At 37.7% G+C, this 13,585-nt stretch overlaps 3 protein-coding genes across 3 annotated transcripts in view; all 3 read left to right on the top strand.

Moving 5' to 3' along the window:
• Positions 1–9,342, top strand: part of LOC306872257 (uncharacterized protein) — a gene marked incomplete at both ends in the record, with an annotated part of 36,664 nt that extends 27,322 nt beyond the window's left edge. Inside the window, 1 exon segment of the mRNA XM_079420754.1 lies at positions 9,159–9,342. Coding sequence (XP_079276880.1) covers positions 9,159–9,342 — 184 coding nt within the window.
• Positions 1–13,585, top strand: part of LOC306872949 (uncharacterized protein) — an 819,728-nt gene that overhangs the window by 428,967 nt on the left and 377,176 nt on the right. The window lies entirely within an intron of this gene.
• The window catches only part of LOC306872870 (adhesion G protein-coupled receptor L1-like), a 41,911-nt gene continuing 31,715 nt past the window's right edge, over positions 3,390–13,585 (top strand). Inside the window, exons 1-4 of the mRNA XM_079421756.1 lie at positions 3,390–3,450; positions 11,032–11,165; positions 11,424–11,637; positions 12,827–12,936. Coding sequence (XP_079277882.1) covers positions 11,096–11,165; positions 11,424–11,637; positions 12,827–12,936 — 394 coding nt within the window. The 5' untranslated portion in view covers positions 3,390–3,450; positions 11,032–11,095. The remainder of the gene's footprint in view (positions 3,451–11,031; positions 11,166–11,423; positions 11,638–12,826; positions 12,937–13,585) is intronic.

The raw sequence follows: 13,585 nt of genomic DNA, 5'->3' as shown, positions 1-13,585 counted from the left end.
AACATGCAAAAACCCAATCTTCCAGTTGACCCCTGAGGCCCTGGAGGAATTTTAGAGAGATTTGCATGAAAGCAATGCAACCCTCCTTACGCAAATGATAAACGATGGATTACTGAGGAAGTGACACTAGTCCTCCTAACCTTGACTACCTCTGAAGACACTGATATAGACGTATACACACTTTCATTGAGTGTTTATTTTGTTTGTACTTATCAAATGTTGTTAATGTAACTATTTTGTTGTTTTTACCCTTGCCCCCTTGTGAAATTCATTACAATAATGTTATGTAGCCTATCACATTTTTAAAACTATGATGATCTAGAAGGGGAAACAATCCATTTCAGTTATTAGTTATATTATTATTATTATATATTTATTTATTTATTTTGACTTTCCCACAGTTTTGCTCCAAGCAGATTTGTCTGTAAACGACGTGTAAACCAAGAAGACAACAGAGAAGCCGATGAAGAGTTGAAGCATGAGACCTGATGATATGTCAAGACAAAGTAAGAGGTAAATATCTGAATATTTGCAGAATGTAGAAATATGCAGAATTTTTTTATTATTATTATGCACCATATAATCAAGTTATGTCAAAAGTATAAAAATATTATTTCACGTTATTAATGTTCAATATTGTGTATTTTGCATATTTAAAAAGAACAAATAATTAATTCCCCACAGAATGTTTATGACTGTCAAAATAGACAAAAACACAGAATTCTCTTTTGATTTGATATATGATTATGAGTGTGTGTGTGTGTGTGTGTGTGTGAGAGAGAGAGAGAGAGAGAGAGAGAGAGAGACCCTGCAGCACAAAATCTTAAGTAGCACGGATATATTTGTAGCAATAGCCAACAATACATTGAATGAGTCAAAATTATTGATTTTTATTTTATGCCAAAAATCATTGATAATAATGATTCAGGATATTAAGTAAAGATCATGTTCCATGATTTTGTAAATTTCCTGTAAATATATAAAAACTTTACTGTAAATAGTGAATATATCAAAACCTAATATTTGGTTAGTAATATGCATTGCTAAGAACTTCATTTGAACAACTTTAAAGGAGATTTTCTCAATATTTTGACTTTTTGAACCCTCAAAATCCAGATTTTCAAATAGTTGTATCTCAGCCAAATATTGTCCTATCCTAACAAACCATACATCAATGAAAAGATTATCAATGCAAAACTTATATATATACACAGTGTCCTCCAAAAGTATTGGATCAGTAAAGACTACATTTCTCTGTTGGCTGTGGAGTCCAGACATTTGCAAATATGAATAAAAGATGAATATGAGACAAAACTACAGAATGTCACATTTTATTATTAGCCGTTTCAACACATACATGTTTTACCAAAAAAAAAGAACAGCACTTTTAGAGTTTCATCCCTCTATCTGACTGTGTGTGTTTGTATATATATATATATGTGTGTGTGTGTGTGTGTGTGTGTGTATGGGTCATTCTATGTAAATGTCCATTTTTCTGTCCCTATAGCCTTTACAGAAATATTACACTTGAAAAACACTTTAGGGTTACAATTTTTTATATTTTTTATATAAAATATATAAAATATATATATTTTATATAAAAAGCACTTATATTTTTTATATAAGTGCTTTATTTTGAGGTCAAAAACTGTTTTTTCTACCATTTGATGTATTCATAACTTTCAGATATATGCTATACATGGCATAATGAAACAAACTGCTGAATAAATATGATAAGAGATATAATGAAAACAGTGGTCCCCTGGAGTTATGTTATTATGAAATAAAAATCACACGACTTCCTATTTTCTAAACATCTATGAAAAAAGTCCACTGTTTCTTTTCAGTTATCAGAAATGTTCTCATTTATCTCATGATTTCATATGAAGCTTTTAGTTTACGTCACTGGTATGACTATTTATTGTTAGGGAATTAAAAAAATATATATAATACAAATAGTTTGGTTTGATATCTTGCAGCAAACAGTTTGTAAAATGCATTTTTCATGAAAATTGTCACTGGTGTCACCTTCATTATAGATAACACCATTTAAATAAAAAATTAAGCTATCACTATTCATAAAGTCAAAAGGTCGTGTGTTCTAAGTATATATATATATATATATATATATATATGTGCACAGAGAGAGAGAGAGAGAGAGAGAGAGGGGGAATGAAGCAGGGCGTTAGTGTTCTCTCTATCAAAGCGTCCGCGTCAAGGTTCTGCCGCTCGCGCCTGCCGCATCCAGCGCAGCACAAACGGGAGTAGCGTCAGGACCCGACGCGCCTCTATAACAGAGTAAATCATTAGTTTTGTGTAATTATTTGACCGAAGCAGCGAGACAGCGGTGTCTCTATTGTATGCAGCAGCAGCAGAATCCGTGACCGCCGCATCTTCCATTGATCTGTTGATATCTGCTGGGATCTCCTGCATCTGTCCTTTACTGACACCACAACATCCCCGCTTTCATATTACACCGTTTCGACGAGGACATTTCTCTTCTTTTCTGTCGTGCACATGGTGACTGTAGATGTGAACGCAGCCTTTTTATTCTTAAATGCCAGCCAGTGTTTTTAATCGTCGTGTATATATATTTGTGGTGTATTCTTCGGTCATCGCTCGGCGCAGGCCGTGCGTTTAGTCACGGACATCCTCGATGGGTTTCTGCGCTAAATGTCGCGGATGTTGTTGATTCTCGGCGTCATTTATTACGGATCTAGCGCGTTTTTACATCGCTGTTGGACGGGGAGCAGCAAAAGACGCATTTCTTTTCGCCTGAACTCGAGCTTTCCTGATTGTTAATATGATTATTTTTTGGTTTCAATGAAAATCGACTGTCAGTCAGACAAGGATCACCCTCGTGGACGGGGAGCGGCTCCAGACGGGATTTTTTTACGACACATGATATATATTTATATATTTACCTCAGCTCAGTTCCTTATTATTAATATTCTAGCTATTTCAGTGTTTAGTTTTCGATGAAAATCAGCAGTCTGCCAGAAGAGGATCACCCTCAGCTCAATACCCTTGACGATCAACAGTTCATCGCGTAAATGCCTCGAAATCTGCGCGATTATTAATCGGAGCCGCGCGACGTCGAGTCGAAGATTTTCGCTTGTGCTCATAATGACTAATAAACCAAAACGATTCTCATCTTCACTCATGGATGCTCTTAATGTTGTGTGTTAATTTGTCTTATCGACAGGGTCATATTGGATTAATATCACTGGCCGTGTTTATTATTCCTCCTGCGTGTTTGTGACTGGAGGGTGGATTATTCCGCTTTTGAATATCATGTTTTTGGCCCTTTTATCGTCTGGAAAGATGGCAGCTGATTAAATTTTAATCTTGATGCATTCTGGCGACACGGGAGGAGAAGAGGAGAAACGAGTGAATCGGGGAGGAGAGGAGAGAGGAGAGGATGTAGGGTGGATACAGGACCACTAGAAGGTAAGAATGAATGAATGAACGAAAGAAAGAAAGAGCAGTGTGTGTTCAGTTCAATTTTAATATCACACTGTCCATACAACAATTGTTTCATTCATACACGCTAAATGAGCACATAGAACACAGTTCTATTGGTTTTCCACTAATATTTTAGAATTTTACAGAATATTGTGAATTTAGGTAAATTGGGACACTTGAGATGACCAAATGGCCCAATTATTCTGAATGCACACTATGTTTATAGAACCGAATGCCCCCCATATTTAACTTACAAATGTTATTTTAGCTTGCATTTGAGGACACACACATACACATATAGAATATACACATCATTGTGCATGCACATATCACTGTACGCACACACACATAAGCGCACATTCTGCTTGCACAGACCTAGGCCTATATATCACACATACACACACACACACACACACACACACACACACACACATCGTGGTAATTTTTCATTGGATGTAAATTGAGTTACAGGCCAAAGGCGAGCTGAACGCTGCGGCGCGTGAGTGGTGTGTAAATGTGCTGGCGCCAATGACTGCTGATGCATTCTGACAGACCTCCATCTCTCCCCACCCAACATCTCCTCCATCTCCCACACACGCCGTATCTTTCTCCTCAGCCATGCATGAGTCCCAGCTATTGCATTTGGATAAGCTTTAAGTGAGCTGAATCTGGAAAAACACCCCCTGTGTCTGCCCTTTTTGGGAGCATGATTCATAAATAAAACAGTAATGTTTTCATGTTTTATTCCAAACATGGTGAATGTTTTCTTTTAGGGTTTCTAGTATTTTGTCTATTAGTAAGTCTATGGTACTGCATGTCCCCTTCAGAGAGATAAGTGTGTGTTCGGAGTCACTTACCCACATTTTGAGGATACATTTGTCTACAGAAGTGAGCTGAGTCTAACAAAACCAGGACATCAGGGGATATCATCGCTTGGTGAAAAATGTTAATACTTATTTTTAGATGATTTAAAAACAATGCAAGTTCTCTTTTGTGCTCGGTGGCCATAGTTAAGTGAACGTGCATGTGTTACTGTGTTTTACAGGCAGATATATGGAGAAGAGAGCGTGTGTTTATAAAGGAGCATGTAATGATCTTGTGAAGACTCACGGATGGTTGAGCGAGCAAAGACTCAAATGCAAAGACATGCAAAAACACTGGTTACTGGTCAGAGCAAGTGGATGAAGAGCAGAAAATAATCTTGTATGCTATTTCTGTTGTTGGCTTATTGGGATCACAGAATATCTATAGGTTCAGCCTGTGATGAAGAGGTTCGTGCAGCTGCAGAATAAACTCAGACGTTTAGTCATAAATAGATAAATACATAGGCACAGACCAGTTGACCCCTGAGCTGGTGGTCATTCATTTATCCTATACGTCTGTGCTTGTATTTATAGCGTTAGATAAATAGGCATTATTTGTGTATCCTTCTTGCTTTGCCATCTCAGCAGTTTTGGTGTTCCTGTTGTTAAAAATACTTTCTCTTGCCCCAGTGTAGTGTGCAGTATCAGACGCCATCTATAAGCTGATTTCAACGAGATTCGCTGTCGTTCTGCTGCGCAGAAGCGTTAGTGTTTGGGTCACTTTCAGAGCATTAATGTTTGGGAAACCTGTTTGAGAGCAGCCATTATTTTGCAGGGTTTGGTATTGGTTGAGGGGCAGAAACTCAGCATTGGTTTAAATGTGTGTTTGATCTCTTAAGCGCTCATAATTTGGTCTGTTTTCTTAGACGGTCTGTTAAATGTCTTAAATCTCACTCAGCCAATCTGGAAAGTAATTTAGTCTTGAGTTACACAATCAAATTAAAACAGAGTGAAGAGTTGAAATAGGAGAATAATTATGTAATCTGTTGCCAATAGTGGTCGACATAAATGGGTCTTTGTTAGAATAACTTGTTTGCAGCGTTACAGTTGTTTTCTGTGAGTCAATGCTTATGTCTCAAGTCGTCTATAGCGAAAGCCTTATGTTGGTGGATTTATTTATTTGGTAAGTAGCTGTGATATAAATAAATCAGCCAGTCATTATTAAAAATAAACCTCTTTACCTCTGACTATATGCTAGACCCGATCCATCTGTCGGTGTTTATTTTGCTTTAATAATCAGTATTTGTATTGTTTTTTTAATCTATCTTGAGTGTTGAACACTTTATGCATTTGCTTCACTATCTGGTCCAGATTGTTGATTTTAAAGATATGTTAATACTCATATTTAGATAGAGATTAGTTTCGTCTACAGAACTGCTGTCTTTAGCAAAAGTCTTTAGTACGAAGCATTTTACAATTAAGAGGCACTTCATAATATGCTTAGCCTAGACATGATGTAACACAATTTCATGATTTCAGACGTAAATGCACATCAAATCTTTTAAACTGAATGATTTTTAAAACATTTATTATATATATTTGCATGCTAGCAGTAGATTTTGTTTATCAGTCACAGACTGTCTGGTAATCTAAATATGACCAGATATATAGTCTACCATTAAACTTTAATGCTGCCTTTCGGCTTCATTAGCAAAATGACTGTGATGTATTTTTGGTAAAGTGTGCATGTGAGAAAATCTAAATATTTTATCTTTTCTTTTTATTTGACTTCATCAGTCCCTTTTACTTATCACCAGTCAATCAATTCCGGAATCAAGGAAAATCAATTCTCATCCAATAAGCTGTTGCTCTTGAAAAGGCGTCACTTCACGGAAGTTAAACAGCTTGCGACTGTAGCTTCACGTTGACTTTCAGACGGACTGTAGTGTTTTTCTGATCTGGTGTGAGTGAGTGTTGTGTGCAGCGCTGATGAGAGTGGTGTGTTTGTTTATGTCTCTAACACAGAGGCAGAATGCAGAACAGAGGAGTTTTCTCGGTGTGAGGGTGAATTATAGCAATTACTCTCTAGACTGATTATTACACACACACACACTGATGCTTCGGGAAGCTCTCCAGATGAAGCTCTGCTCTGTTGTGTTTGATTCTCAGCGCTCCACAAACGCAGGTTTTGATCACAACACTGAATGTGTGCGCACTGACAGACGAGGACGGGAGTATTTGGCTGGATGTGGTCCACGTTTATCTCACAACACGCTTTCATCAACCGCTTCGGTTGTCCATGAAAGTGCAGCACAGTCGGACTTTAATTAGACTGACATTTTATTACACCTGGAGGCAAATTCATCTTTAATACTCATAGAATAACAGTTGTGTCTCATGAATATTTTCAAAGATACATATACTGTTTAAACACAATAATCTTCCATTTTTACTGATAGTGATTAAACCTTAATTGAGTTTGTTTTCTGCTTGAGGATAGACCCTGAACAGAGAAGATATGCTTTGTTTTTCTATGTTGAACGTACATTGATTAACTCAAATGAAATTTGTCATTATTTATGAAGTGTATACAATTTTATTGTGTGGTAAATGCATGATAAATTTAGTGAATATATTAAACTGCACCAGGGTTAAAGGGTTACTCCAGAAAAGTATGAAAGACATCATCGGAAATACTCCATCTGCCATCAGTGGTTCAATCTGACTGTTATGAAGTGACAAGAATATTTTTTGTACGCAAAGAAAATAAAAATTACGACTTTATTCAACAATTTGTCTCATCTGTGTCACTGTAGCGCCAGAGAATATCCGCTGGACGCAAGCAGCATGTGGGGTGGAGTAACCCTTTAACTAAAAATAAAACCAAATAGAAATATGGTAGTTACTTGAAATAAAATAAATGTTGGATAAAATATATCAAATTTAAACACTTTAAAATTTTTAGTTTTCATTTAGTTTAACTGCATGTAGACATGACTAAAGGGGGGGGGGGGGGGGGGGGGGCTATATAGAACCTATAAACCTAAACATTAAGAATAACTAATAAAAATTACAAAAATACAAAACTTTAACTAAATTACAAAATAATAATAATAATAAACAAGAAAAGCTACAATAGTACCTCAATGATACTAAAATAACACTGAATGACCCATATTAGTGACCACTAATTTTAATAATAATTGTTTTTAATAATTAATAATGTGTTTTTCTCTTTTGTGTGTGTTTGCGTGTGTGTGGGTGGGTGTGTCAGTCTCCAGTGTTTTTGCCGGTACTAAAGTAGAAGGTGTTATTTGCGTAAGTCTCTGAGCCATTAGGGATCCAGTGTGTGTGTGTGTGTGTGTGTGTGTGTGTGAGTGTGAGATCATAAGGGACACAGCGAGACAGATGCAGGAGAAACAGTGACTCATGAGCTCTGATGGACAGACAGATGGAGTTGCCTGACATCAAGACGTTCATTAAAATGTTCACACTTTCTCATGTGTCACAGGTGTCAGTGAAGTATGTCATGTGATTAATACCCGTGACCTCACACTGAGTACGTTTGACAAGAAAATACAATTTCTGTCTTCGTGCCTCAAAAATGTAATGTTCGATTGAATGTTACTTGCCATTTCTTTGTAATTATTTGTGAAATTTACTAGCAGTTTCTGAGTGAAAAGAATTATGAAGTCAATCCTACATCATATTTTTATCCATAAAGACCATAAAGCATGTGAAGAAGGCTAGTTATTGTTTATATACTGTAATTCTGTGCTTCAGCACACAGTCTGATGATTGGTTGATCTTCAGCTGTCGGCCCGTGTTTTGGCCGCTTCAGTTCATTCAGTGACAGAGACTAACTCTGTGTTCGAGGGTGTTGATGGCGTCTGAAGTGTGGCTCTTGTGTCTGGACTGATCAATCGTACAGGGCTGTGTGTGTGTGTGTGTGTGTGTAGCCAGCTTTATTTAGTCGGTATCATATTTCTGATTTCCATAAGGCAGTGGGGATCTAAATGTGTGTCCTCTTCATTTGGTTAGAATCAGTCAATATGAACGTGTGTGTGTTTGTAGCTACTTAACCATATTTAAGGGACAGATTTGTAACAGATGTGAGCTAATCTGACAAAACCTCCTTTTGAGGGTGCCCTCATTTGTAAAAACAGTATAAAAATAAAATGCAGAAAGTTTTCTGTTAGTGTTTGGGTTGGGTTATAGTATTTAGAACTAGCTGTATATAAAAACACTGGAAGTCTATGAAATTGCTTCATTTAGATAGATGAGTAACCTTGTGTGTGTGTGTGTGTGTGTGTGTTATTCCAGATATTATATTTAATGTATTTATCCAGTGATTATTTATGAGTGATATGATTATGAGTCCAGTGTTACTGCTTACACCATTTTTAGGTTTGTATTTATATATATATATATATATATATAGAGCCCCCCACCCATTTCAGGTCTTGCAGTCTCTATACGAGCTGATGATCTGAATCAGGTGTGTTTGATTAAAGGGACATGGAAAACATGCAGTGTTGGGGCGCCTCCAGGACTGTGGTTGGGAACCACTGGACTAGATCAACTGATTTAACCAATCATCGATCAGGAGTCTAATGTGAAGCAGAGCCACTTATTATATGGCTGCTTACTGAATTAATAAATAAGAATGGACATATAATATTGATATGAGCCTGAATGATTTTTATTATGTGAGAAGAAAGAGAATCTGGAGTGTTATGAGACACATGAAACTAGCGCAGCGATGGAGGAAATCCAGTGATCAAGTGTGGCATAAAGTATGATCACAGAATGCAGTGATTGACCAATCACAATCCAGCATTAATAACATCTGTTATATTTCCATCAGTGATTGGAGTGTTTTTCTGCTAGGCCGCGCTGTAGCCTGAGGCTGGATTTTAGCATTGGTCCTGGTGCGAGTCACTGCGCCTGGGGAAACGCTGGTGATAAATCGTCTGATTCCGTCTCCTGGGATCGGGAGTATTTTTGTAGCACCATCAATAGAGATGGAGCCCGCAGGGGTTTCACAGCACTGGTAACTGTGAAAAAGAAATGAGACATAGATCATAGCAGGAAAAACCAGCCTGGATGCACAGAACAGAGAGAGAAACACAAATGAGCGAGAGATGCGAGTCTTCTCCGCCACCGCCGCAGCCCTTATCGCTGCGTTGCCATGGCGACTGTACGTCGAGAGACGGCTGCCGACCAATCAATGTGTGTGCGACGAGTCAGTCTGAAGGGATCCTGAATTACTGATCCTTAAAAAATGATTTTTCCAGCGCACTCGCACACAGTCGTAATATTCACGCTCACACTGGACTGATTCAGTGAACTGCTGATCACTCAGTCAGATACCAGACTGTGTTTAGCTCTGCTTATATATACTTATTTGCTTATTGTGTTATATATAAGATTAGGATGAGTTTGTTTCTTCATCAGATTTGGAGGAATGTCTCAGCAATGGATGCTCTGCAGTGAATGGGTGCCGTCAGAATGAGAGTCCAAACAGCTGATAAAAACATCACAATAATCCACACCACTCCAGTCCATCAGTTAACATCTGGAGAAGACAAAAGCTGAAACAAATCCATCATTAGGATGCTTTTAACTAAAATATGAGTCCATAATAGCGCTTCCTCCAGTGAAAAAGTGCATCTCCTGTCGTCTCTCACATCAAAATCCAGCCACATATTTGTTAAGAGCTGTTTTGTCTTGTAAAAGCTGCTTGATCTGTGCAGATTTCTCTCCTGATTCACACCAGAACACTTTTTCACTGAAGGAAGAGTTAATATAGATTATGGACTCATATTTGAGTTAAAAACGTCTTAATGCTGGATTAGTTTCATCTTTTGTCTTCTCCAGATGTTAACTGATGACCTGGAGTGGTGTGGATTATTGTGATGTTTTTATCAGCTGTTTGGACTCATTCTGACGGCACCCATTAATTTTGGGTGAACTATTCCTTTTAACTAAAAAGGTACTTAAACGTTGTGTTTGATTTGTTTGGCAGCAAATAAACAAGATCCATGGATACTATAAACTATATTTTATTGTGATCTCAGGATTATATTTTCCAGATATATCCACCCATAAATTTATTTGATAGTGTAAATGTATTTTATTTGACTGAGGCTGTGGGTTTGAGCTCAAACCTCACATGGAAACGCAGTATCGAGCCGCTCAGTTGCTCTTTCATCTGACGCTGTGATCATTCGCGTCTGCATCGGCTGGAGAGCAGCTCCCGCTATGACAGTATTGCAGCCTGATGATCAATAGATACGTCAATAAACAGCGATCGTATTAGTGTAAGCGCTGACCTTCTTCACTGCAATTAAAACGCATTATTCTCTCGTGTGAATGTAAATGATGAACTACATATGATTTGAATGATATGAAAATAAGAGATTCTGATGAACTTGACGCAAATCTTATTTACTAACATGAACCAATCAGCTGAGATATAGCAGATGGGGAGTTATTTCAATGTATTTTTCAACAAAAAACACATGTAAAATAACACAAAACATATGCTAATTGTAATTAAAGTCATTTTGTTTCAGACAGACTGGAAAATAGCATTACTGGAGTTTTAGTGTTGAGTATTTGAGTTCGGCTGTCTGTTTGTTGTGACCTTAGAGTAAGCCAGTGCTGAAGCTGTACTCTCCTCTCAAGTGGATCTTCAGAGCTGAGCGTTACTCTGTAATGTCATCAGACTGAATGGGGTCGGCCGTCTGTCTCTCTGCAGGTTCAGCTGACGTTACAGGAGACTGTCCCGCCCCTTTCACCTTGTCCGTTCCTCTGTCCTTACCATGGCGCTGTCACTCTGGATACTGTGGATGAGTCCTGTGTTGCTTAGCAACATCGCTCCCTCCGAACAAGGTGAGTTTTACATTCTAAAACACCTGGTCTAGTCTCCACCCCCTCAATCCTCAGAGCCATTCTATTGGCTGAAAGAACCCTTGATAGATAGATAGATAGATAGATAGATAGATAGATAGATAGATAGATAGATAGATAGATAGATAGATAGATAGATAGATAGATAGATAGATAGATAGAGGAGCCGCAGACAGAAGCTGTGATTGTGTGACCTGTGTGCTGAGGAAGTGATGCGATCTGTGTGTCTGTGATCTTCAGGTCTGAGTCGAGCGGCGATGCCCTTTGGTCTGATGAGGAGAGAGCTGGCGTGTGAGGGATACCCCATCGAGCTGCGCTGCCCAGGAAGTGATGTCATCATGATCGAGACGGCCAACTATGGCCGCACCGACGACAAGATCTGCGACGCCGACCCCTTCCAGATGGAGAACGTGCAGTGCTACCAGCCGGACGCGTTCAAGATCATGTCACACAGGTACAAATCAACTCACATTTAGATTCTCTCATCTATTCATAACTGCAGTTCTATCATGGAAACTCTTTTAGCATGGTGATGGATATGACAATGTTAATGTATTTGGTCTTGGCGGAATAGATCTGCTCTGCTGCTGCTGGTCATTGCTGTAGCTGCTGCAAGCTTGTACAGGACCTTGCTACTGCCCTTACATATGCCAATTAACATCAAATCTATACAGGTGGAGCTGGGGAAGGTGGAGGGTTGCAAAGGAACTATGAACGTGCGCTGCAAAATGCTCAAGCGAATGCTAACCAGCCGTTTAAATGTAAAGCAGTAAGCTCATTGGCTGCGTATGCAACATGAACCAATCAGCTACGTCAGTCTACGATAAGGACCCATCAACTTGTCTCATCAGAACATTAAGAGTAACACTAGTTTGTTTTTTGCCAGTTTGAATTGATTTGTTCACTAAATTAAAAACGACTCATTCAGCTGATGAATTCATCAAGGCAACCACATATTTATTTTTTGGCAAATTTTCAATTAGTAGCACAATAAATTAGATAAATAGATCTACTATTACTGAATCCATATGTGTGTGTGTGTGTGTGTGTGTTTGATTTGGAGGAATACTGTAGGTCTAAAATGGGTTTTTATATAATTTCATAGTGGACTCAAAAGGTCCCATTAACTGGAAAATATTTAGTTGATTTAATGGTTTACAGTGTACTTATGTAATTTGTGACAAAATTATCTGCAAAAAGCGAGTTAAATCTGATACGTGTCTTTGGAGTAATGTGAAGATGTTCTCCTTTCACAAAATGATTTTTCTTTAAAGTAAGTAATGTTTCTAATGTGTTGGTCGTTATGGTTAGCTTTACATAAAGGCGCTGTAAGTATGTGCTATGTGTGTGTGGATGAGATTATGTGTGTGTTTGAGTGTTTTGGCGTCAGCGTGTCTCCCCAGTGTTTGAGCTGCTGCTGTTTCCTAGAAGAACAAATCAATGCGGCTTCACTCTATCAATTTCCACAGAGAGAGAGAGATGAGTGGGTCTCCTTCATTGAGTTGAGCTGATGAGGGATGATTCACATGATCTCAGTCTGAAGCATCTCTCAGACGTTCTCTCCCTGTTATTGACGTCTTTGGCGACTCCTCTGTCTGGCTGTTGAGCAGTGCGAGACTGATGATCATGTGTGTGTGTTTCAGGTGTAATAACAGGACCCAGTGTGTGGTTGTCGCCGGGGCAGACGTGTTTCCTGATCCCTGTCCAGGCACTTACAAATACCTGGAGATCCAGTATGAGTGTGTCCCTTACAGTGAGTAACACACACACACACACACACACACACACACACACACTGACATACATGCATAACATGCACACACACACACATGCACACAAACACACACAAATTTTGTGGTATTTATATATATTTTTTTTATATTTATATTTTTTATAAATATAAAAATCATTTATTTAATTTGTTGAAAAACTATTTAATTTATTTCTTTTTATAAGAAGTAATTTTGTCATGTTTTGTTATTTTATTATTAGAGTACAACGGGGCTAAAGGCCCACCTTAAGAAAAAAAATTAGATATTCACTTCTATAATGTCTATAATGTGTAAGTTGTTTATTTTGTTTAAAAATCTTATAAATGTATGTGGCAAGACGGGGCTTTTACCCCACACATGGTATTGATACAAATACTTCAGCTAAAATAATGTTTTTCAAAATAATGTCTAAGTTAATACTTGTTCAAAACAAGCACTTTAGCTAAGTTTGTACTATTTTCTGCTTATTTGGAAAAATAAAATAATAATTTTTTGTTCAAGAAATATACTGTCATTAAAATGTTAATATAAAAAAATATATTTTAAAATACAGAAAAGAAATCATTTTAATAAGTAAAAATTCTGTAAGTATTGAAGGAGATCCAATAATAATTTAATATAGATTTACAG

Source organism: Barbus barbus, assembly GCF_936440315.1.
Source record: "Barbus barbus genome assembly, chromosome: 7".
Taxonomy (NCBI): domain Eukaryota; kingdom Metazoa; phylum Chordata; class Actinopteri; order Cypriniformes; family Cyprinidae; genus Barbus; species Barbus barbus.
This window is presented reverse-complemented; position numbering and strand designations above follow the sequence as displayed.